Here is a 25,549-nt window from a genome sequence, read left to right as displayed (position 1 = left end):
AAAAAGAAAGAGAAGTAGTCGTAGCTGTCCCTTTCGGTTTCCAGAGAAAAACCATAAAGAAAGAAGAACACTGACGAAAAACCTTAGTCGCCTGCAGATAAAACTTTAAAGCACGGACCACGTGCAAATTGTGCAAAAGTCGGTCCTTCTGAGAAGGAGGATTAGGTCACAAAGAAGGAACAACAATCTCCTGATTAATGTTCCGATCATAAACAACCTTAGGAAGAAATCCAAATTTAGAACGTAGAACTACCTTATCTGAATGGAAAATAAGATAAAAAGACTCGTACTGTAATGCCGAGAGGTCTGACACTCTCTGAGCATACGAAATAGCAACAAGAGATAAGACTTTCCAAGATAACAACTTAATCTCTAAGGAAAGCATGGGCTCAAACAGAGTCCCTTAAAAAACTTTTAGAAACTAAATTTAGACTCCATGGAAGGAGTAACTGGTTTGAACACAGGCCAGATCCTGACCAAGGCCTGAGAAATTATTGTACATCTGGGACATCTGCCAGACGTCTGAGTAACAAAAATGATAAAGGTAGAGATTTGACCCTTTAGGAAACTTGTCGATAAAATGTTCTCCAAACCCTCTAGGAGAAAGGACAAATTCTAGGAATCCTAACTCTATTCCTTTATGAGTAGCCCATGGATTCACACCAATAAAGATATTTACGTCACATCCCATGATAAATCTTACCTGATAAATTTATTTCTCTTGTGGTGTATCCAGTCCACGGATCATCCATTACTTGTGGGATATTCTCCTTCCCAACAGGAAGTTGCAAGAGGATCACCCACAGCAGAGCTGCTATATAGCTCCTCCCCTAACTGCCATATCCAGTCATTCGACCGAAAACAAGCAGAGAAAGGAGAAACCATAGGGTGCAGTGGTGACTGTAGTTGAAAATTAAAAAATACCTGCCTTAAAATGACAGGGCGGACCGTGGACTGGATACACCACAAGAGAAATAAATTTATCAGGTAAGCATAAATTATGTTTTCTCTTGTAAGGTGTATCCAGTCCACGGATCATCCATTACTTGTGGGATACCAATATCAAAGCTATAGGACACGGATGAAGGGAGGGACAAGGCAGGTACTTAAACGGAAGGTACAACTGCCTGTAAAACCTTTCTCCCAAAAATAGCCTCAGAAGAAGCAAAAGTATCAAATTTGTAGAATTTTGAAAAAGTATGAAGCGAAGACCAAGTCGCCGCCTTGCAAATCTGTTCAACAGAAGCCTCATTTTTAAAGGGCCATGTGGAAGCCACAGCTCTAGTAGAATGAGCTGTAATCCTTTCAGGAGGCTGCTGGCCAGCAGTCTCATAGGCTAAGCGGATTATGCTTCTTAGCCAAAAAGAAAGAGAGGTTGAGAGTTGCAAGAGAATGACTGGATATGGCAGTTAGGGGAGGAGCTATATAGCAGCTCTGCTGTGGGTGATCCTCTTGCAACTTCCTGTTGGGAAGGAGAATATCCCACAAGTAATGGATGATCCGTGGACTGGATACATCTTACAAGAGAAAGCAGGTTCCCTGGGAGAGATGATCCAGAGACAACCCCATTGAAGAGAACCCCTTGTCTCCTGCTCCAGTAGTATTCAAGGAGACAAATCTGTATAATCTCCGATCCATTGCCTGAGCATGCTTAACTGCAGAGGTCTGAGATGGAACCGAGTAAACAGGATGGTGTCCATTGCCACCACCATCAGCCCGATTATCTCCATGTACTGAGCCACTGAAGGCCGAGAAGTGGACTGAATGACTAGACAAGTATCGATAAACTCCAATTTCCTGACATTCTTTCAGAAAATTCTTCATTGATATGGAATCTATTATGGTTCCCAAGAAAGTTAGCCTTGTGCTTGGGACTAAGGAACTCTTTTCCAAATTTACCTTCCACCCGTGAGATCACGGGAAGGATAACACCATTTCTGTGTGAAATCCTGCTAGCTGTAAGGATGGAGCCTGGACTAGAATGTCTTCCAGATAGGGTGCCACTGCAATGCCCCGTAACGGAAGCACCGTCAACAGCGCTCCCAGAGCCTTTGTGAAAACTCTGAGAGCTGTGGCAAGACCGAAAGGAAGAGCCACGAACTGGAAGCGTTTGTCCAGAAAGGCAAACCTTAGAACTTGTGAATGGCACATGAAGATATGCGTCCTTTAAATCCACTGTTGTCATAAATTGACCCTCTTGGATCAAGGAAAGAATGGAACAAAACATAATTTATGTAAGAACTTACCTGATAAATTCATTTCTTTCATATTAGCAAGAGTCCATGAGCTAGTGACGTATGGGATATACATTCCTACCAGGAGGGGCAAAGTTTCCCAAACCTTAAAATGCCTATAAATACACCCCTCACCACACCCACAATTCAGTTTAACGAATAGCCAAGAAGTGGGGTGATAAGAAAAAAGTGCGAAAGCATAAAAAATAAGGAATTGGAATAATTGTGCTTTATACAAAAAAATCAAAACCACCACAAAAAAGGGCGGGCCTCATGGACTCTTGCTAATATGAAAGAAATGAATTTATCAGGTAAGTTCTTACATAAATTATGTTTTCTTTCATGTAATTAGCAAGAGTCCATGAGCTAGTGACGTATGGGATGATTACCCAAGATGTGGATCTTTCCACACAAGAGTCACTAGAGAGGGAGGGATAAAATAAAGACAGCCAATTCCTGCTGAAAATAATCCACACCCAGAATAAAATTTTAATGAAAAAACATAAGCAGAAGATTCAAACTGAAACCACTGCCTGAAGTACGTTTCTACCAAAAACTGCTTCAGAAGAAGAAAACACATCAAAATGATAGAATTTAGTAAAAGTATGCAAAGAGGACCAAGTTGCTGTTTTGCAAATCTGATCAACCGAAGCTTCATTCCTAAACGCCCAGGAAGTAGAAACTGACCTAGTAGAATGAGCTGTAATCCTTTGAGGCGGAGTGTTACCCGACTCAACATAGGCATGATGAAATAAAGATTTCAACCAAGATGCCAAAGAAATGGCAGAAGCTTTCTGGTCTTTTCTAGAACCGGAAAAGATGACAAATAGACTAGAAGTCTTTCGGAAAGACTTAGTAGCTTCAACATAATACAAAGCTCTAACAGCATCCAAAGAATGCAATGATTTCTCCTTAGAATTCATAGGATTAGGACATAATGAAGGAACCACAATTTCTCTACTAATGTTGTTAGAATTCACAACCTTAGGTAAAAAAATTCAAAAGAAGTTCGCAGCACCGCCTTATCCTGATGCAAAATCAGAAAAGGAGACTCACCAAAAAGAGTAGATAATTCAGAGACTCTTCTGACAGAAGAGATGGCCAAAAGAAACAAAACTTTTCAAGAAAGTAATATAACGACCAAAGAATGCATGGGTTCAAAAGGAGAAGCTTGAAGAGCCCCCAGAACCAAATTCAAACTCCAAAGACGAGAAATTGACTTAATGACAGGTTTTATACGAACCAAAGCTTGTACAAAACAATGAATATCAGGAAGATTAGCAATCCTTCTGTGAAAAAGAACAGAAAGAGCAGAGATTTGTCTTTCAAGAAACTTGCGGACAAACCTTTATCTAAACCATCCTGAAGAAATATAAGTCTTCCAGACTCTATAATATATCTCTCTAGATACAGATTTACGAGCCTGACACATAGTATCAATCACAGAGTCAGAGAAACCTCTTTGACCAAGAATCAAGCGTTCAAACTCCACACCTTAAAATGAAGGTTTTGAGATCCTGATGGAAAAAAGAACCTTGAGACAGAAAGACTGATCTTAACGGAAGAGTCCACAGCTGGCTAGAGGCCATCCGGACAAGATCCGCATACCAAAACCTGTGAGGCCATGCTGGAGCTACCAGCAGGACAAACGAGCATTCCTTTAGAATATTAAGAATACCCTTGGAAGAAGAACTAGAGGCGGAAAGATATAGGCAGGATGACACTTGTAAGGAAGAGATAATGCATCCACTGCCTCCGCCCGAGGATCCCTGGATCCGGACAGATACCAGGGAAGTTTCTTGTTTAGATGAGAAGCCATCAGATCTATTTCTGAGAGTTCCCACATTTGAACAATCTGAGGAAATACCTCTGGGTGAAGACCATTCGCCCAGGTGCAACGTTTGGCGACTGAGATAATCCGCTTTCCAATTGTCCATACCTGGGATATGAACCGCAGAGATTAGACAGGAGCTGGATTCCACCCAAACCAAAATTCGAGATACTTCTTTCATAGCCAGAGGACTGTGAGTCCCTCCTTGATGATTGATGTATGCCACAGTTGTGACATTGTCTATCTGAAAACAAATGAACAACTCTCTCTTCAGAAGAGGCCAAGACTGAAGAGCTCTGAAATTGCACGGAGTTCCAAAATATTGATCGGAAATCTCACCTCCTGAGATTCCCAAACCCCTTGTGCCGTCAGATACCCCCACACAGCTCCCCAACCTGTAAGAATTGCATCTGTTGAGATTATAGTCCAGGTCGGAAGAACAAAGAAGCCCCCTGAACTAAACGATGGTGATCTGCCCACCATGTCAGAGAGTGTCGTATAATCGGTTTAAAGATATTAATTGAGATATCTTTGAGTAATCCCTGCACCATTGGTTCAGCATACAGAGCTGAAGAGGTCGCATGTGAAAACGAGCAAAGGAGATCGCATCTGATGCGGCAGTCCTAAGACCTAAAATTACCATGCATAAGGCTACCAAAGGGAATGATTGTGACTGAAGGTTTTGACAAGCTGATATCAATGTTAAACTTCTCTTGTCTGACAAGGACAGAGTCATAGACACTGAATCTATTCTAGAAACCTAAAAAGGTTACACTTGTCTGAGGAATCAATGAACTGATTGGTAAATTGATCCTCCAACCATGAACTTGAAGAAACAACACAAGTCGATTCGTATGAGATTCTTCGAAAATGAGAAGACTGAGCAAGTACCCAGATATTGTCCAATAAGGAAATACCAAAAAAACCCTGTTCTCTGATTACAGAAAGAAGGGCACCGAGAACCTTTGAAAAAAATTCTTGGAACTGAGGCTAGGCCAAACGGTAGAGCCACAAAACTGGTAATGCTTGTCTAAAAAGAGAATCTCAGACACTAAAAGTGATCTGGATGAATCGGAATATGTAGATACACATCCTGTAAATCTATTGTAGACATATAATGCCCTTGCTAAACAAAAGGCAGGACAGTCCTACAGTAACCATCTCGAATGTTGGTATCCTTACATAACGATTCAATATTGATAGATCCGAAACTGGTCTGAAGGAATTGACCTTCTTTGGTACAATGAAGAGATAAAATAAAACCCCAGCCCCTGTTCCAGAACTGGAACTGGCATAATTACTCCAGCCAACTCTAGATCTGAAACACATTTCAGAAATGCTGAGCCTTTGCTGTGTTAACTGGGACACGGGAAAGAAAAAAAAAATCTCTTAGCAGGAGGCCTTAACTGAAGCCAATTCTGTACCTTTCTGAAACAATGTTCTGAAACCAGAAATTGAGAACGGAATTGATCAAAATTTCTTTGAAGAAAACGTAATCTGCCCCATACCAGCTGAGCTGGAATAAGGTCCGTACCTTCATGGGTACTTAGGAGCTGGCTATAGGTTTTCTAAAAGGCTTGGATATATTCCAAACTGGAAATAGTTTCCAAACTGATACCGCTCCTGAGAATGAAGGATCAGGCTTTTGTTCCTTATTGTGAGGAAAGGAACGAAATGATTATTAGACCTAAATTTACCTTAGATTTTTTATCCTTTGGTAAAAAAGTTCCCTTCCTTCCAGAAACAGTTGAAATAATAATTTATTACCCTGGAAAGAAAGGGAAAGCAAAGTTGACTTAGAAGACATATCAGTATTCCAAGTTTAATCCATAAAGCTTTTCTAGCTAAAATAGCTAGACACATATACCTGACATCAACTCTAATGATATCAAAAGATGGTATCACCAATAAAATTATTAGCATGTTATAGAATAATAATAATGCTATAAAATTATGATCTGTTACTTGTTGCGCTAAAGCTTCTAACCAAAAAGTTGAAGCTGCAGCAACATCCGCTAAAAATATAGCAAGTCTAAGAAGATTACCTGAACATAAGTAAGCTTTTCTTAGAAAGGATTCAATTTTCCTATCTAAAGGATCCTTAAATGAATTACTATCTGCCGTAGGAATAGTAGCACATTTAGCAGGAGTAGAGACAGCCCCATAACCTTAGGGATTTTGTCCCAAAAAAAACTCTAATCTGTCAGATGGCACAGGATATAATTGCTTAAACGTTTAGAAGGAGTAAAAGAATTACCCAAATTATTCCATTCCCTGGAAATTACTTCAGAAATAGCATCAGGGAGATTAAACACTTCTGGAATAACTACAGGAGATTTAAAAACCTTATTTAAACGTTTAGATTTAGAATCAAGAGGACCAGAATCCTCTATTTCTAATGCAATTAATACTTCTTTAAATAAAGCACAAATAAATTCCATCTTGAACAAATACAAAGATTTATCAGCATCAACCTCTGAGACAGAAACCTCTGAACCAGAAGAACCATTATCAGTATCAGAATGATGATGTTCATTTAAAAATTCATCTGAAAAAAGAGAAGTTTTAAAAGACTTTTATGTAAACTAGAAGGAGAAATAACAGACATAGCCTTCTTAATGGATTTAAAAAATAAAATCTCTTATGTTTATCAGGAACACTCTGAAAATTAGATGTTGACGGAACAGCAACACTAAAGGAAATTTTATCTGCATTAATAAGTTTGTCATGACATGCAATACAAACAACAGCTGGAGAAACAGATACCAAAAATTATAGCAGATACACTTAGCTTGGTAGCTCCAGCAGTAGACAGCGATTTTCCTGTAGTATCTTCTGACTCAGATGCAACGTGAGACATCTTGCAATATGTAAGAGAAAAAACAACATATAAAGCAAAATTGATCAAATTCCTTAAATGACAGTTTCAGGAATGGGAAAAAATGCCAAAGAACAAGCTTCTAGCAACCAGAAGCACTGAAAAAATAAGACTTAAATAATGTGGAGACAAAAGCGACGCCCTTATTTTTTAGCACCAAATAAGACGCCCACATTATTTGGCGCCTAAATGCTTTTGGCGCCAAAAATGACGCCACATCCGGAACGCCGACATTTTTGGCGCAAAATAACGTCAAAAAATGACGCAACTTCCGGCGACACGTATGACGCCGGAAACGGAAAAGAATTTTTGCGCCAAAAAAGTCTGCGCCAAGAATGACGCAATAAAATGAAGCATTTTCAGCCCCCGCGAGCCTAACAGCCCACAGGAAAAAAAGAGTCAAATTTTTGAAGGTAAGAAAAAATGATTAATTCAAATGCATTATCCCAAATATGAAACTGACTGTCTGAAAATAAGGAAAGTTGAACATCCTGAGACAAGGCAAATAAATGTTTTGAATACATATATTTAGAACTTTATAAATAAAGTGCCCAACCATAGCTTAGAGTGTCACAGAAAATAAGATTTACTTACCCCAGGACACTCATCTACATGTTTGTAGAAAGCCAAACCAGTACTGAAACGAGAATCAGCAGAGGTAATGGTATATATAAGAGTATATCGTCGATCTGAAAAGGGAGGTAAGAGATGAATCTCTACGACCGATAACAGAGAACCTATGAAATAGACCCCGTAGAAGGAGATCACTGCATTCAAATAGGCAATACTCTCCTCACATCCCTCTGACATTCACTGCATGCTGAGAGGAAAACCGGGCTCCAACTTGCTGCGGAGCGCATATCAACGTAGAATCTAGCACAAACTTACTTCACCACCTCCATCGGAGGCAAAGTTTGTAAAACTGAATTGTGGGTGTGGTGAGGGGTGTATTTATAGGCATTTTAAGGTTTGGGAAACTTTGCCCCTCCTGGTAGGAATGTATATCCCATACGTCACTAGCTCATGGACTCTTGCTAATTACATGAAAGAAATAGTTTCTATCTTGAAAGACAGTACACTAAGAAAATTTGTTTAGACTCTTGAGATCTAAAAAGTGGTCTGAAGGTTCCCTCTTATTTGGGAACCACTGGAACAATCACTCCCAGGTCTGAGAGGACTCCTACGCAGTGTAAGAATGCCTCTCCTTTTGTCTGATCTTCAGATAATCTTGAAAGCAGAAACCTGCCTCTAGGAGGAAACTGTTAAACTCTAACTTGTATCCCTGGGACACTTATCTATTGCCCAGGAATCCTGAACTTCTCGAATCCAAGCCTGAGCGAAAAGGGAAAGTCTGCCCCCTACAAAATCCGGTTCCCGGATAGGTGGCATGCTGTGTTTAATTCAACAGCAGGCTAAAAGGATTCAATTTTTTTTTTTTAAATGTTTTTATTCGGAATTTTACGAATACATAACATAACAGTTGGGGACTCGCAGGACCCATTTTTTCATTAATGGAAATAAACGGGAATTTGGGTCATAAGACCCAGCACATGAAGTTTCACTCCTTTGGTAAATAAGAAAATAAAATAAATAAATAAATGAGAGTACAGCAGAGCACTTTAACTAATGAGTTTTGAGTATAGTAAATCAACACGGGGGGGGGGGGGGGGGGGGGAAGGGGCAGGCTTCATAAGTATGAGGTGGGGAAGGGGGGGGGGGAAGTGTGATGTAGTGGGTGTCTCTAGGCACCTACATACGGTACCTGTCAGATAGAATAGTCCAGTCGCCTGTCGTCCGATTAGGTGTCCGTCCCCAGAGCATGAGGGTGCCACAAAGTATCATGATCATTCTTCCAGTCAGCCCAAATCATCTCAAATAAATCAGATTTATTGAGATCGAAATATATGGGCTTTTCCATTGTTTACAGATAAGCCATTGTGTGGATGATGTCCTCCCAGCTAGGAGGGGCTTCTCTTTTCCAGGCCCTGGCTATATTGGTCTTAATTGAGGCCAGGAGATAGACTCCAAACCGACCTTGGTGACTGGGTAGGACGTGTAGTCCTAAGTGGAAAAGGGCCAATGCCGAGCCAGCCGACACCCCAATGCCATATTCTGAGAGGGTCCGTATTCCTCTTTCCCATAGGGGTCTAATAATGGGGCATTCCCACCAGATATGCAGTAGGCTGCCACGATGACCACAGCCTCTCCAACACTGAGGAGAGGTTCCTGGGAACATTTTAGACAATCTTGAAGGGACAAAGTACCAGTGAGAGAGGACCTTATAGTACGTCTCAAACATTGTTACACAATGTAGTGTCTTCTTGGTTAACTGGATGGCTCTTTGCCAAGTTTCGGTAGTGATTTCAAAGCCCAGAAGGATATTCCATCTTAAGAGATGTGGGGCCAGCGTCGGCGGAGAAGTGCCATCTAGCAGGGCATAGTGCCTTGAAAGTGGCCGGATAAGTCTGCGTCCACCCTGCCAGGTAGACTCCCAAGGAGTAAGGGGGCGAGAAGAAGATGGAAGAAATCTCCAACTTCTCAGGAAGCTCTGAATCCTACATATTTCAAACCTGAGAAACTGAGGGACATCTGTCTGCGGGTTAAGCTGCGTCAAAGTTAAAAACTCATCTAGGTTAGTGGTGGACCAAAAGTCAGAGACTTTAGAGATCCCCAGCCGAGCCCACGTGTTCGGATGGGTGTCCGGTAAATTCTGGAGTAGACCGGCAACCGAAGTTATTGGGGAAGGGTGGGGGGCAATAAGTTGGCGATGTCTTAGTCTGTCCCAGACTGATAAGCACTCCAGGATGACCAGATTGCTTATGTTCAGTGATCTGCGACTGTGTTGTGGAATCCAGAGAACATCTCGGAGGAGAATACTGGGCGGCAGTGATGCTTGCTCGAGTTCCCTCCATCTGTCGCGAGACTGAAGCACTCCCCATTGGGAGATATGCGTTAGCATGGCACCTTCATAATATTTCACTACCGACGGTGATGCTAGTCCTCCTAACGGGATAGGAAACTGCAGTGTCTTATGGGCGATTCGGGGAATTTTGCCTTGCCAGATGAATTTTGTGAATTCGCTCTGGAATTGAAGGAGAAGGTGTCTTGGCACTCTAATTGGCAAGCAGCGAAATAGGTATGTCAGTTTGGGGAGGAAAGACATTTTAAGAGAAGTTATTCTTCCTATCCATGAAATGGACTTGTAGTCCCACTTGTCCTTTAACTGCCTTAGTTCCACTAGGAGGGGGATGTAATTATCTTTAATCATTTGTTGGGCACTAGGAGACAGCTTAACCCCTAAGTGGGTAATCCGCTCGGTTAACCACTTAAAGGAATATTTGTCCGTTAGCTCGCGGATGTAGGTTGGCGGATATCCCCACCAATAAATTTCCGTTTTGTTTGTATTAAGTTTGTAGTAGGAGAGATTTCCAAAAGTCTCTAAAGTTTCCAGCAATCTAGGTATTGTTTTGGCCGGGTCCGTGGTGAAGACTGTTACGTCGTCTGCGAACAGTGCTATTTTATGTAGCGAGCCCGAGAGTCTAACCCCTGCTAGATACGTGTCCGACCGGATTTTCATGGCCAGAGGTTTGATCGCCAAAGCAAACAACAGGGGTGAAAGAGGACACCCATGCCTGGTGCCATTCGATATTTTGAACGGTGAGGTTCGGAAACCCAACCCTCTGACAAATGCTGTTGGGGTCGAGTACAAGGCTTTAATAGCTACGCAGATTTCAGGCGGAAACTGAAAGGCTTGTAGCGTTTCCCATAGATAGTCCCACCGGACTCGATCGAAAGCCTTCTCGGCGTCTAAGGAGATAACCGAGAAGGGCTTTTTCATCCTGGTTGACTCGCTCATGATGTTAATGAGGCGTCTGGTATTGTCTGGGCCCTCTCTGTTGTAGATGAACCCCACCTGATCAGGATGTATTAGGTCCGGCAGCATCTTACCGATACGGGTGGCCAAGATCTTAGAGTAGATCTTAACATCCGTGTTGATCAGGGAGATCGGTCTGTAGTTCAAACAGATAGAGGGGTCTTTGCCCGGTTTGGGTATGGTGATAATGGCTGCCTGAAGAAACTCCTCTTTAAAGGACCCAGTGCTGCATGCCGAGGTAAAAAACCTAAGAAGATACGGAGCCAGTTCATGTATATACTGTTTATAGAACTGAGCCGGGAACCGATCAGGCCCAGGAGCCTTAAAAGGGCTTGGTGTGCTTGATTTCAAGCAGGGAGATTGGCAAAGTGAGCGCGGTTTGCTGCTCTGCTGTGAGTGTAGGTAGGTTCATTTTTTTTTTAAAATCTTTTAAACTTCAAAAGAGATTATTTCCGTCAAGTCAGGTCCCAACAAGGTCTTCCACTTGTCAGAAATCTCTAAAAGCTTAGACTTAGAGCACACATCTGTAGAACAAGGCTCTAGCCATAAAGGCTCTGTGAGCTGGAACAGAGAACCTGAAACCTATGCTCCCAGTTTGATAACTTGCAGGGAAGAATTTGAAATAAAGGAATTAGCCAACTTGAAAAGCTTCAATCCTATCCTGGATTTCATCCAGGGGAGTTTCTGATTCAGTAGCATCAGACAACGCATCAAACCAATATGCCGTTGCACTAGTGACGGTAGTAAAGTACACAGCTGGTTGCCATTGTAAGCCCTGGTGTACATCCCCCCCCTTACTAATTTTTTTCCATAGGACCTACGAAAATCCATCTATCCTATAAGGGTATAGTAGTTCTCTTAGCTAAGAGCTGAGTCGGCTACGGGAAAAATGTTTTTAATTATAGGAAATGTCTCTTCCATTCCTTATAACTTACTGGATGAACTAGGATAGACTACGCCGGTAGTGTTGGATTCGCCCAGGGTAGTTAAAACCTCCTAAGGAAACAAATGGAGGTGTTCAAGCTAAAAAAACTGAAAGAAAACAACCTCAGAATCAAATAAAGATATTATTCCATCTGAGTCTGAGAATTCTCTCCCAGATAATCCCGAAGTAACTTCCTTTCAGGTAACAAGGAAGAGGCATTCGGGATAGCAACTACTGAATCAATCATCCTTATAATTAATCAGTCATTACAAGTATGATTGTAGTGATTGTGTACTTGTAAAGCGCTGCTAATCACCCGAAAGGGTCTCAAGAGCATGATTTATTATGATTTTTTATGCCTGATGAAACGGTCTGTGAACCGTGAAACGCGTTGCATGATTGGGTGATTATTGGACACCCTGTTATCCACTCTCATCAGCAATCATTGTGCTGTTTTTAAACTTTTATGCTTTTTAAATAAATTTGGATATATCTTTTATCCTTTGAGTGGATTCATTTCTACCCACCATCTGCCATTGTTCACCTATGAGAGACCAGCCCAGCACCTGAGGGAACACATTATCATACAAATATCAAGATACCTAGAGTTTGGGTGAGCTGCCACAACTCTACCAATCTGCAGCCTGCTTCTACAAGCACATTGGTGTGCTCTGGGAATATGAGAGTACCCTCCACATTAAGGAATCTGTTGTGGTTGTACCATTAATAGTCATCACATGTGGTGCCCGTATTTCTTGTCTCCCTTATTGCACCACCATCTTACGCCAAGAGCGCCTTCAAGTGGGTGAGCTGTCACACCTTTCTAATTCTGCAACCCGCCCCTACCAGCACATAAGTGTGCTCTCCAAATTTGTGAGTACCCATTTGGCAATAGTTCTGTGACTCATTGTTAATTAATAGATGATACCACACATGAGGCGCCCCTCCATTCTGTTTTATCTTATAAGGGTCTCAAGACGCTGCTCAGTGTATCAACCTCAGAAGGATGAAAAGCTGGGTGGACCTCACCAGGGATTGCACCTGTAACCCTTGGGTTACTACAGAGCTCAGCCACAGCGCCTTAGCATGCTGAGCTATATGTCCAGACCGAAATGATTGAAAATAAATCCTAAAGTAATGTTTTCTACTTTGTGGGAAAACCTATAAATTTATGAAATGCAAAGTAACTCCAAGTGGAGTATTATAGGATGCGCAGAGCACTGCATGTGGGCCATAACATTTAGTGGGACACTATAGGAGAAATGGTGGCATAAATTGACCATAGTCAAGAGACTCCTAAACAGCAAAAAGCCTTATAAGGAGAAAGTTCAGAAAAGAGAGATTTTTTTTTTTAAATTTGACACATAAAAAAAAAGTTACTGTCTCTTTAAATTAAAAAAGTAACTAATTTTTGTGTGCTCGTTTCATCCTAAAACACAAAGGATGGAATAAATAAATAAATAGCTGAAATTCTTTAATAAAAAATAACAGACAAAATACAATACTGTCACTTTAAATTTGAAAACAAACTTTTTATCTTTGTGTGCAGAAAAAGTGCTTAGATTAGCACGCAATATTGTAGCACCGACTTAACCTCAGTGAAATCTTGCTAATACTCGTTCACCCTTAGAACTTCATGTCCCAAAACAGATCAGGAGCGCAGTTGTAGCGCTATCCGGACCCAAAGAAATGAAGAGTACTGCGTTAGTAAGCAATAACCGCTCTACCTTACAATAAAGCGAGTGCAGCCTAGTCGGCCCCAAACATAGCTCCGCCCTTCGTGGGCGTGATATCACACAGCTCAGCATAGTAAAATCTAGAGAATGCAATTGCGCCGCTGAGAAAAATGGCGCCAAACATAACCCCGCCCTTCGTGGGCGTAACCATACACGTTCTCCCAGTCGCCATAATTATTCTTAGAGACCGACTACCGGGAGCTAACTGACCCCTTCTTTGTGAACCTGGGGCAAATTGTAATACCGATTAAGGTATAAGAGTGCATTACATCAAACAGATTAGCCCTCTCTGTCTATTGGGCATATTCCCTGAGCCCTATTGAATCCAACTCGGTTCAAATGCCCCCAGAAAAGCAACTCTCCTCAGCCCCAGTGCCTGCCATTACCATGCTGTCACAGAATCCTCCTTAATATATATATAGGAGTTAAATGTCCCAGTAAAGAGCTATACTTCCTCTGTCCTGAATCCTCTGTGTGCTTCAGACCCAGAATAAAAAAGTCAGCACTTACCTTTGTATTCTGCCCGACAGCAGGGCAGCTCAGCAGGTTTGTGAGGTCCTCTCCCTCCCATAGCCCTGTGGAAGATGATGAAGCCTGAGTAATCTTGCTTAGGCCATCAGGATTAGGGCAGCACAAATGTATGGGAGGCGCAGTGAGAATTATGTCCCACCAGTTCACATTCCTCTAAAGCCACCAATGCTCTACTGAAGAGATTGATATGGACTACGGCTACACCCTAGAACAGAGCAGCACAATCTTGTACTACTTTAAAAATAATAAACTCTTGATTGAAGAATCTAATCTAACACCTCACTTTACCTCTTCCTATCACTAACGTAGGCAAAGAGAATGATTGGAGTGGGAGGGAAGGGAGGAGCTATTTAACAGCTCTGCTGTGGTGCTCTTTGCCTCCTCCTGCTGACCAGGAGGTGAATATCCCATTAGTAATTACGATGATCCGTGGACTCATTGTGTCTTAAAAAAGAAAACAACTGAAAAACAACTGAATGAGCTGGGCAAAAACTTTGGGCACCTCTATCTAACCTGTGCAGAGCCCGGGGCACTCACCACCTCCCGGATGGTCACTCAGATGAGAAGAGGATCCGCTGCTGCCCAGGCCTCCGATCGTGATCATAGCTTAGCCCCTTATGTCTGAAAACACAGTCCCACTCCTATAATATGCATAAATGAACCGGGAAAATGGTATACCAGGTGCAAAACTGATGGTCGTGGCAAACCCTGCAGTCCAAAGGCTATCCCCGAGGTAGCTGCTCAAGCCACTATTAATATCCCAACCAGAGGAGATCTAATTATAAATATTGGGCAAATAAACCTGATGAGGGTATGTAGGTGCCATCCGGTCACCTGGGATATGCCAGTTCTCACCCTATAGCCCCCAATAGGGGTTAAAAAATAACCTCCAGGTCTGACAACAGCATCCATCCTCTGACAGGGACCTGAGACATAAAGGAAAGCAATGTAAGCTTACACTGGTTGCCAGAGGGGGTGTTACAGGCATACACTGTAAGGATGCGAGGGAAGCTTCCCTGCGACATCCAGTAGCTAAACTTCACCAAAATCCCTGGCCCTTCTTGCAGGAAACAATCCATTAAGAAACTTAAAAATCCGAGGGGGCGGAGCCAACTGCCGAAGCAGCTAGACATAACCTGGCAGAGCTCCTGGCTCTAAATTCTAATAATGGAGGCTGTTTGCCCAAATTTTGATCTGGGATTGAAATGTCAGCACTACTGAACTGACCCTGAGGGCATCGTCCGTGAAAGGGAGGAAATTTGCTCTCTTATTGAAGACCTGCAGGGAGATTAAGAAAAAATAAACCCCCAGACACACGCTGTCTTTAAGCTCAAGATGGCGGCGGTCATCATAGAGGCACTTTGGGTATTGGAGCAAGCTATGGACTCTCACCATGCAGACCTACTGCAAGATATTCACCTCTTTTGTTCTGCAACGCTCACTATACTAGGCAGCGAGAGCTGTCAGCCAACCTCATTATCTGAACAAGCTGAAGCTGGATGGGATATAATGCAGCCGGACCCTGTGGAGACACTAGACGCAAGCCTATTTGCTGGGTTACATGCTTCAAACCCGCAGAGTGTGGAGGATTGTCGGCGAGTGCCGCCTTGCGCCTGTCCGACTGATAAAGAAGAGGGATTCACTGCAGGCATCGATCCAGCTGCCTATGGTGATTTTCGAGTGGCCTTAAGAGTATACTTCCCCCACCGCAAGCAAAAGATCGTGGGGCAGCGGCTGAAACCCAACTCCTCTTGCCCTACCGTTCCAGCGCTAAATTATCTATCTACAACCGTGATGTCCTGCACTAGAGTGGATGGCTCACCTTGTCCTGTATGGGTCACCATTATCGTTATAAGCCGGAAGCCTACACATGCACTGCGGAGCAAGTTTGACAAAGGCGGTGTAGGATAGTAATCCTTTACTTTGCAGAGCCGTGGAGGACAACTGAAGCCATTGCGGGACTGTTGTTCCTAGAACGCTGTCGACCTAGAGACTATTGATCTGCAGTCTATTCCATCAGATATTCGTAGAGCCCTTTTATTTATATAGAGGGATTTTGTTTTTGAGACTCTGCACATTACTTGGGTCTTTTAGATGACGATTATAGTGTCTGATGATTAATCCCAATGTGTTCATCAAAGTCCCTATAAATTCTGGGGTCTTTGAGAGATTTAGGCAATTTATTTTTGTCTACTTGCTAAGAAAACTTCTCCAGTATTTGTTTCAATATGCCGTTAATCAGAGTTTGACATTTCTGTAATAGTCTAGTATACCTTTTCTATTGTTAATTTTATTATTTAAAAGTTCAAAGATACTTGAGGCCAATGTTATATTTTACCCAAATGGTCCGGGAGTGACAACATGCCTGTTTACTTCTTGCTATGAATGGTCATATATTATACATCCCATATCTGTGGTTGATCTATACTATAGTATTATTTGAACCCTCTATACGCCATTTTTGTGATGTCATTAGTTGTTTGTGGAGTATTTATCTTTGGTGGTTTGGTATTAAATTATGCCAAGCTCTACATATCATGCTGTCCATAACATACCTATCTTTTTTTTTATTGTTTTTTCATTAGAATGTTGTGATAGCAGGTAAAATATGCTGTATCAGTCTGTTAACATCATGCACCCCATGGCCTAGCTGTAACAGTGTGGGTGGCTTATTAACTGAGGCGATATCTTTAAAGAGACTTCCTACTTGCAAAAACATTGTTCTATTAGCTCTTTCTCCCTGAAGTTATGATATATCAAGCATAAATTTATTTTATTCTATTTTTTATAAATTATGGGCGATCTTCCCTCTATATCTCTAGTTTCTGTTATGTATCTCCTCCCATAGTACTCTTCACACGAACTGCCTATCAGCTAGAATATAAGTAGCCATGTACCATCCTACACAAGCTATACTGGGAGGATAATAGATAGACTACTCTTTGATATACTCTCTTAAACTAAAGCAAGTTGGTATTATTTTTATTTTAGCCTCAATATAACATTTAGACTATATCACATTCCTAGCTCGTTTGAGACTTTTGAAAGTCTGTGGATGGTAGATCTTTCAGTTTCATTATGGTCTAAGTACTGGGTTGTGAAATGTTTGTTTTACAGTTGTCAGATTTTTCCGTTTACTATTTCACTCAGTGTTTTATAATGTTATATATTTTCTCATACACCTATTTAATTTGAGGACGGATGGGTTGCTATTTATCTCTTACATAAGAGTATGTTACTCTCATGATAGCTTGAACCTATGACATGTTCAATTGACCAGGTTCAAATTAAGAAATAGTTATTACGCCCTAACCAAACTAGTGCCTAGCGACATTCCCCTGACTAAATATTGTTGGTAAATATATCGTATTCATCCTAATGCTACGCCCCTGGTTTAAGTACTCACCCACTCACTCATTATCATACTCTCCTGAGCAACTCTTTCCCCATACAAAGTACCCTACATGTTTACTGTTGGCTGTTTGTGTAATGTTATATTATATTGTATCTGTGTCATTAAAGTTACAGATTTGCCCATAACCTTATGACAATCTCCACTCAATGTAACTATAGTTCTTCACCCCTACGTGTAACGACATTGCTTATGTGGAGTTCCATATTTATGTAAAATTATCTGTCTCTGTTGGGCTCCTCCCCTCCCTTTCCCGCCGGTACTGACTGCCTGCGGGTCATACCCCTATGCCTTTTTCCCACACTGCCTATAGTTGGTAATCCCTTAGGGGTGGAGCTCCTCTAGAAATCTCTTATGTTTCATATATTCTAATGTCCCCCACCCCTCTTTAACTCTATATTTAGATAATTACTCCGCTTTGATGGAGCTATGCCCATCCCAGTAGTCATGTAAATAACAAGCCCTCCCTGTGAAGTCCACCCTTATATCCATCCAATAAGGCTTTCCATACCTGCTCTCATGCCCTACTTGGCTCCGCCCCCCCCACTCCCCTCCCCACTCCACTTTGAGCGGCTCTTGCCCGCTGCGTCCCCTTATCCCCCTCCCCGCTAAATTGGCCCATAAGTGGCCAAACACAAGCCAATCCATGTTTATCTTACTTTATTAGTTTATATTATGCTACAAACGCTTTTCAGGATAATGTGGAGAATATACTCTATTTCCCCCCTCCCTCTACCCCCATAAAACCAACCCTTCCTTGCTTTTATATTTTCTAAATTAATAACTTATGGTGTATCTATCCATCACAAGGTTGGGTCACTTCTAGTCTACATACCATATAAAAAAATAAAATCTGAGGTCTCAATCTGGATAGTCCAAAATCTTTACTAATACCTTTAATAAGTGGGATTTATATGCCCCTTCTGTTTAGATTTATTGCCTAGTAAACCTCCATGCTCCTTCATAACACTAACCAACTATAGCTTCTCCATTCTTATACCACTCACCATAGAGTATTACTCTTCATATTTTTGAATCTATACAATGTGGGCACATCTAGTATTGTTTATCTGGCAAGATCATGGTATTAGTATTGTACTATTCTCTTTTGTTATTATTGTTGGACGTTTCATTATTGTTATATTTGTTTATGACTTCAATAAAAAGCTATTAAAAAAAAAAAGAAACTTAAAAATCCAATTTCTTCAGAGCATGTTCTCTGCCTACATCCTTCAGGTATGATTACTTGGGGACTAGGGTAAGTGGGACGGATACTTAATGGTTCAGCTGGGGGGGGGGGGTCTTTGCCTCCTCCTGGTGGCCAGGTGTTGTATTCCCAACAGTAATTAATGAATTGGTGGACTCTCTCTGCCATTCAAAAGAAACAGAATTTTTTGGATGGATTATGAGGGAGACATATAAATGGTCATGCTCTACAAATAACCGATTATTATTAATTATAATGCACAGGAAGCGGTTTAGTAATACATTCTGTTCCATAGTTACCTCCTACTGCGACTCAGCAAGGGCTTCTCTAAGATCTCATCAGCAGTCGGCCTCTTATCGGGGTCCTGAATTAGAACATAAAAAGGTAAGAAAGGAAAAAACAAACAAAACAAATATGAAAATAAATAGGATTTGTTATTTCTATATATATTTCACATTCAGTGACATTAAGTGTCCACTTGCTAGAAGGAAACATAGCTAGTGACCTTTGCTTGGAGAAAATCCAGGAGTTGTGTATTATGCATTTCTAAAAAAATATGATGCTTGGGACTTTATGTTGTCACATGGAGTAACAGTAAGTTTCTTATGTTGCAGCCTCAATCCTGCAAAGCCTCTCAAACCAATAGCTGTCCATGCGGAAAACCCTGCCCTGCCCAGCCATTGGTGTAGTACTGTACAGGTTTTTGCTTTTTTAATTCCAGTCCCTCCCTAACAGGACAGATTTTTAGAGCACAGGTGAAATAATCAGCTGATTAGTAGCCATGGTTATTAACCAGCTCTCATCCAAGGTATTCACCCACAAGAACGTAAGGGAAAACATAATTTATGTAAGAACTTACCTGATAAATTCATTTCTTTCATATTGGCAAGAGTCCATGAGCTAGTGACGTATGGTATATACAATCCTACCAGGAGGGGCAAAGTTTCCCAAACCTCAAAATGCCTATAAATACACCCCTCACCACACCCACAATTCAGTTTAACGAATAGCCAAGTAGTGGGGAGATAGAAAAAGGAGTAAAAAGCATCAAAAAAAGGAACTGGAAATATAATTGTGCTTTACACCAAAATCATAACCACCATAAAAAGGGTGGGCCTCATGGACTCTTGCCAATATGAAAGAAATTAATTTATCAGGTAAGTTCTTACATAAATAATGTTTTCTTTCATGTAATTGGCAAGAAAGATGTGGAACTCCACAGAAGAGTCACTAGAGAGGGAAGGATAAAAATAAAAACTGCTATTTTCCGCTGAAAAAAATAAATACACATCCAAAAAGATACGTTTTTCTCATAATAGAAAAGAAAAAAAAACTTAAAACATAAGCAGAGGAATCAAATTGAAACAGCTGCCTGAACAACCTTTCTACCAAAAACTGCTTCCGAAGAGGCAAATGCATCAAAACGGTAGAATTTAGTAAATGTATGCAAAGAAGACCAAGTTGCTGCTTTGCAAATCTGATCAACTGAAGCTTCATTCTTAAAAGCCCACAAAGTGGAAACTGATCTAGTAGAATGAGCTGTGATTCTCTGAGGCGGGGCCTGACCCGACTCCAAATAAGCTTGATGAATCAAAAGCTTTAACCACGATGCCAAGGAAATGGCAGAAGCTTTCTGACCTTTCCTAGAACCAGAAAAGACAACAAATAGACTAGAAGTCTTCCTGAAATCTTTAGTAGCTTCAACATAATATTTCAAAGCTCTTACAACATCCAGAGAACGTAAGGATCTCTCCAAAGAATTCTTAGGATTAGGACACAAAGAGGGAACAACAATTTCCCTATTAATGTTGTTAGAATTCACAACTTTAGGTAAAAATTTAAATAAAGTCAGCAAAACTGCCTTATCCTGATGGAAAATCAGAAAAGGAGACTCAAAAGAAAGAGCAGATAATTCGGAAACTCTTCTAGCAGAAGAGATAGCCAAAAGGAACACTTTCCAAGAAAGTAGTTTAATATCCAAAGAATGCATAGGCTCAAAAGGAGGAGCCTGTAAAGCCTTCAAAAATTAAGACTCCAAGGAGGAGAGATTAATTTAATGACAGGCTTGATACGGACCAAAGCCTGCACAAAACAGTGAATATAAGGAAGCTTAGTAATCTTTCTGTGAAATAAAACTGAAAGAGCAGAAATGTGTCCCTTCAAGGAACTTGCAGACAAACCTTTATCCAAACCATCCTGAAGCAACTGTAAAATTCTAGGAATTCTAAAAGAATGCCAGGAGAATTTATGAGAAGAACACCATGAAATATAAGTCTTCCAAACTTGATAATAAATCTTCCTAGAAACAGATTTATGAGCCTGTAACATAGTATTAATCACTGAGTCAGAGAAACCCTCTATGACTAAGCACTAAGTGTTCAATTTCCATACCTTCAAATTTAACGATTTGAGATCCTGATGGAAAAACAGTCCTTGAGACAGAAGGTCTGGTCTTAAAGGAAGTGGCCAAGGTTGGCAACTGGACATCCGGACAAGATCCACATACCAGAACCTGTGAGGCCATGCTGGTGCTACCAGAAACACAAACTATTGTTCCATGATGATCTTGGAGATCACTCTAGGAAGAAGAACTAGAGGCGGGAAGATATAAGCAGGTTGGTAAAACCAAGGAACTGCTAACGCATCAACCGACTCAGCCTGAGGATCCCTGGACCTGGACAAGTACCTGGGAAGTTTCTTGTTTAGATGGGAAGCCATAAGATCTATTTCTGGAAGAACCCACATCTGAACAATCTAAAAAACACATCTGGATGGAGAGACCACTACCCCAGATGTAAAGACTGACGGCTGAGATAATCCGCTTCCCAATTGTCTACACCTGGGATATGTACCACAGAAATTAGACAAGAGCTGGATTCCGCCCAAGAAAGTATCTGAGATAATTCTTTCATAACTAGGGGACTGTGAGTCCCACCCTGATGATTGACATATGCCACAGTTGTGATATTGTCTGTCTGAAAACAAATGAATGGTTCTCTCTTCAACAGAGGCCAAACCTAAAGAGCCCTGAAAATAGCACAGAGTTCTAAAATATTGATTGGTAACCTCGCCTCTTGAGGTTTCCAAACCCCTTGTGCTGTCAGAGATCCCCAGATAGCTCCCCAACCTGAAAGACTTGCATCTGTTGTGATTACAGTCCAGGTTGGACGAAAACCCCCCAGAATTTATGCTTACCTGATAAATTACTTTCTCTTGTGGTGTATCCAGTCCACGGATTCATCCTTTACTTGTGGGATATTCTCCTTCCTAACAGAAAGTGGCAAAGAGAGCACACAGCAGAGCTGTCTATATAGCTCCCCCTCTAGCTCCACCCCCCAGTCATTCGACCGGAGGTTAGGAAGAAAAAGGAGAAACCATAGAGTGCAGTGGTGACTGTAGTTTAAACAAAAAAAATCTACCTGACTTAATAGCCAGGGCGGGCCGTGGACTGGATATACCACAAGAGAAAGTAATTTATCAGGTAAGCATAAATTCTGTTTTCTCTTGTAAGGTGTATCCAGTCCACGGATTCATCCTTTACTTGTGGGATACCAATACCAAAGCTTTAGGACACGGATGAAGGGAGGGAACAAGACAGGTACCTTAAACGGAAGGCACCACTGCTTGTAAAACCTTTCTCCCAAAAATAGCCTCCGAAGAAGCAAAAGTATCGAATTTGTAAAATTTGGAAAAAGTATGCAGCGAAGACCAAGTCACTACCTTACAAATCTGTTCAACAGAAGCCTCATTTTTAAAAGCCCATGTGGAAGCCACTGCTCTGGTAGAATGCACCATGTGAACACAGCCTGAAGATCTAGTCAATCTAACTGCGCATCTGAGGCGCGAAATTAGGCCCCTTCCACCTTACTCCGGTGCTGTGAGGCCTAAAGAAACACTCCTAGGAGTTATAATATTAGCCATGTGGGTAACAACCCCTGAAAGAAACCCAAAGGGACCTTCTAAGTGTCTCAAAAACAATATTTATAAGTAAAAACTGTTTGCCATAAAAAAGTTTCAACCCATAAAATAGTGTAATCCAGCATAAATTAGCCCTGTCCTGTAAGCTTGTAATTCCATACTTAGTCTCTGAATAAAGCTTACCCTTCCCTCATGGGGATCTTATCAGTCCTTTTCTAGCATTATCACAGTCTTGTCTAGAAAAAAATGACTGAAAATACCTTATTGCAGCCTAATCTGCAAATCGTTCCCCCCAACTGAAGTTTTCTTGTACTCCTCAGTCCTGTGTGGGAACAGCAGTGGATTTTAGTTACAACATGCTAAAATCATCTTCCTCTCTGCAGAAATCTTCATCCCTTTTCTGCTGGAGAGTAAATAGTACAAACCGGTACCATTTAAAAACAACAAACTTTTGCTTGTAGAACAAATACTACAAATCTAACACCACATTCACTTTACCCTTCCAAGAGAGACCCTATTGCTTAGAGCCGGCAAAGAGAATGACTGGCGGTGGAGCTAGAGGGGGAGCTATATGGACAGCTCTGCTGTGTGCTCTCTTTGCCACTTCCTGTTAGGAAGGAGAATATCCCACAAGTAAAGGATGAATCCGTGGCCTGGATACACCTTACAAGAGAAAGAGGCCCCTTGAACTATACGATGGTGGTTTAACCACCAAGTCAGAGAGAGTCGAACATTGGAATTTAAGGATATTAACTGTGATATCTTTGTATAATCCTTGCACCATTGTTTCAGCATCCAAAGCTGGAGAGGTCTCATATGAAAACGAGCAAAGGGGATCGTGTCCGATGCTGCAGTCATGAGACCTAAAACTTCCATGCACATAGCCACTAAAGGGAATGATTGAGACTGAAGGTTACGACAAACTGAAACCAATTTTATTCGTCTCTTGTCTGTTAGAGACAGAGTCATGGACACTGAATCCATCTGGAAACCTAAAAAGGTGACCCTTGTCTGAGGAATCAAGAAACTTTTTGGTAAATTGATCCTCAAACCATGTCTTTGAAGAAACAACACTAGTTGATTTGTGTGAGATTCGGCAGAATGTAAAGACTGAGCTAGTACCAAGATATCGTCCAAATAAGGAAACACTGCAATACCCTGTTCTTTGATTACAGAGAGTAGGAAACCGAGAACCTTTGAAAAAATTATAGGAGCTGTTGCTAGGCCAAATGGAAGGGCGACCAGACCTATTCCATTCCTTTCAAATCATATCAGAAATAGCATCAGGGACTGGAAAAACCTCTGGAGTAACCACAGGAGGTTTATAAACAGAATTTAAACGTTTACTAGCTTTAGTATCAAGAGGACTAGTTTCCTCAATATCCAAAGTAATCAACAACTCTTTTAACAAGGAACAAATATACTTCATCTTAAAGAGATAAGTAGATGTGTCAGTGTCAATATCTGAGGTAAGATCTTCTGAATCAGATAGATCCTCCTCAGAGGAGGATAATTCAGTATATTGTCGGTCATTTGAAATTTCATCAACTTTATGAGAAGTTTTAAAAGAAATTTTACGTTTATTAGAAGGCGGAATAGCAGACAAAGCCTTCTGAATTGCATCAGCAATAAAATCTTTTATATTCACAGGGATATCATGTACATTAGATGTTGAAGGAAAAACAGGCATTGTACTAGTACTGATGGATACATTCTCTGCATGTAAAAGCTTATCATGACAACTGTTACATACTACAGCTGGAGATATAATCTCTGCTAACTTACAACAGATACACGTATCTTTGGTAGAACTGTTATCAGGCAGCAGGGATTCAACAGTGGTTTCTAAAACAGGATCAGATTGAGACATCTTGCAAATGTAAGAGAAAAAACAACATATAAAGCAAAATGATCAATTTCCTTATATGGCAGTTTCAGGAATGGGAAAAAATGCTAACAGCATAGCTCTCTGAGCATAGAAAAAAGCAAGAGGCATATCAGAAGTGGGGTTTAAATAATTAAATTATCTGGCGGCAAGTATGACGCGCAACGCAAAATGAACATTTTTGGTGCTAACAACATCCGGAAATGACAGACGCAACCTTGTGCAAGGAGACCTGGCGTAAACTAAGATGCCGGAAATGACGAAGAATTGCGTCATCGAACGTACGTGCATTTTGCGGCCTCACAAGCCTAATTTTGCCTGCAAAAATTAATGAAAAACCATCAATTTTGAAGAAAAGACTATACCCCAGGTAAGAAAAAAGGAAATTTATGCTTACCTGATAAATTGATTTCTTCTATGATACGACGAGTCCACAGATTCAGCCTTTACTTGTGGGATATTATCCTCCTGCTAACAGGAAGTGGCAAAGAGCACCACAGCAAAGCTGTCTATATAGCTCCTCCCTTAACTCCACCCCCATCATTCGACCGAAGGTATAGGAAGAAAAAGGAGAAGAACTACAAGGTGCAGAGGTGACTGAAGTTTAAATAAAAAAATATCATCTGTCTTAAATTGACAGGGTGGGCCGTGGGCTCGTCGTATCATAGAAGAAGTCAATTTATCAGGTAAGCAGAAATTTCCTTTTCTTCTATAAGATACGACGAGTCCACGGATTCATCCTTTACTTGTGGGATACAATACCAAAGCTACAGGACACGGATGAACGGGAGGGACAAGACAGATACCTAAACAGAAGGCACCACTACTTGAAGAACGTTCCTCCCAAAAATAGCCTCCGAAGAAGCAAAAGTATCAAATTTGTAAAAGGTATGAAGGGAAGACCAAGTCGCAGCCTTACAAATCTGTTCAACAGAAGCATCGTTTTTAAAAGCACCTGTGGAAGCCACCGCTCTAGTAGAATGAGCTGTAATTCTGTCAGGAGGCTGCTGTCCAGCAGTCTCGTATGCGAAACGGATGATGCTTTTTAGCCAAAACGAAAGAGAGGTAGCCGTAGCTTTTTGACCCCTACGCTTTCCAGAATAGACAACAAACAGATG

At 41.2% G+C, this 25,549-nt stretch overlaps 1 protein-coding gene across 1 annotated transcript in view; it reads right to left on the bottom strand.

Moving 5' to 3' along the window:
* The window catches only part of NEK9 (NIMA related kinase 9), a 347,379-nt gene that overhangs the window by 180,833 nt on the left and 140,997 nt on the right, over positions 1-25,549 (bottom strand). Inside the window, exon 8 of the mRNA XM_053697154.1 lies at positions 18,928-18,992. Coding sequence (XP_053553129.1) covers positions 18,928-18,992 — 65 coding nt within the window. The remainder of the gene's footprint in view (positions 1-18,927; positions 18,993-25,549) is intronic.

Source organism: Bombina bombina, chromosome 1 (assembly GCF_027579735.1).
Source record: "Bombina bombina isolate aBomBom1 chromosome 1, aBomBom1.pri, whole genome shotgun sequence".
Taxonomy (NCBI): Eukaryota; Metazoa; Chordata; class Amphibia; order Anura; family Bombinatoridae; genus Bombina; species Bombina bombina.
This window is presented reverse-complemented; position numbering and strand designations above follow the sequence as displayed.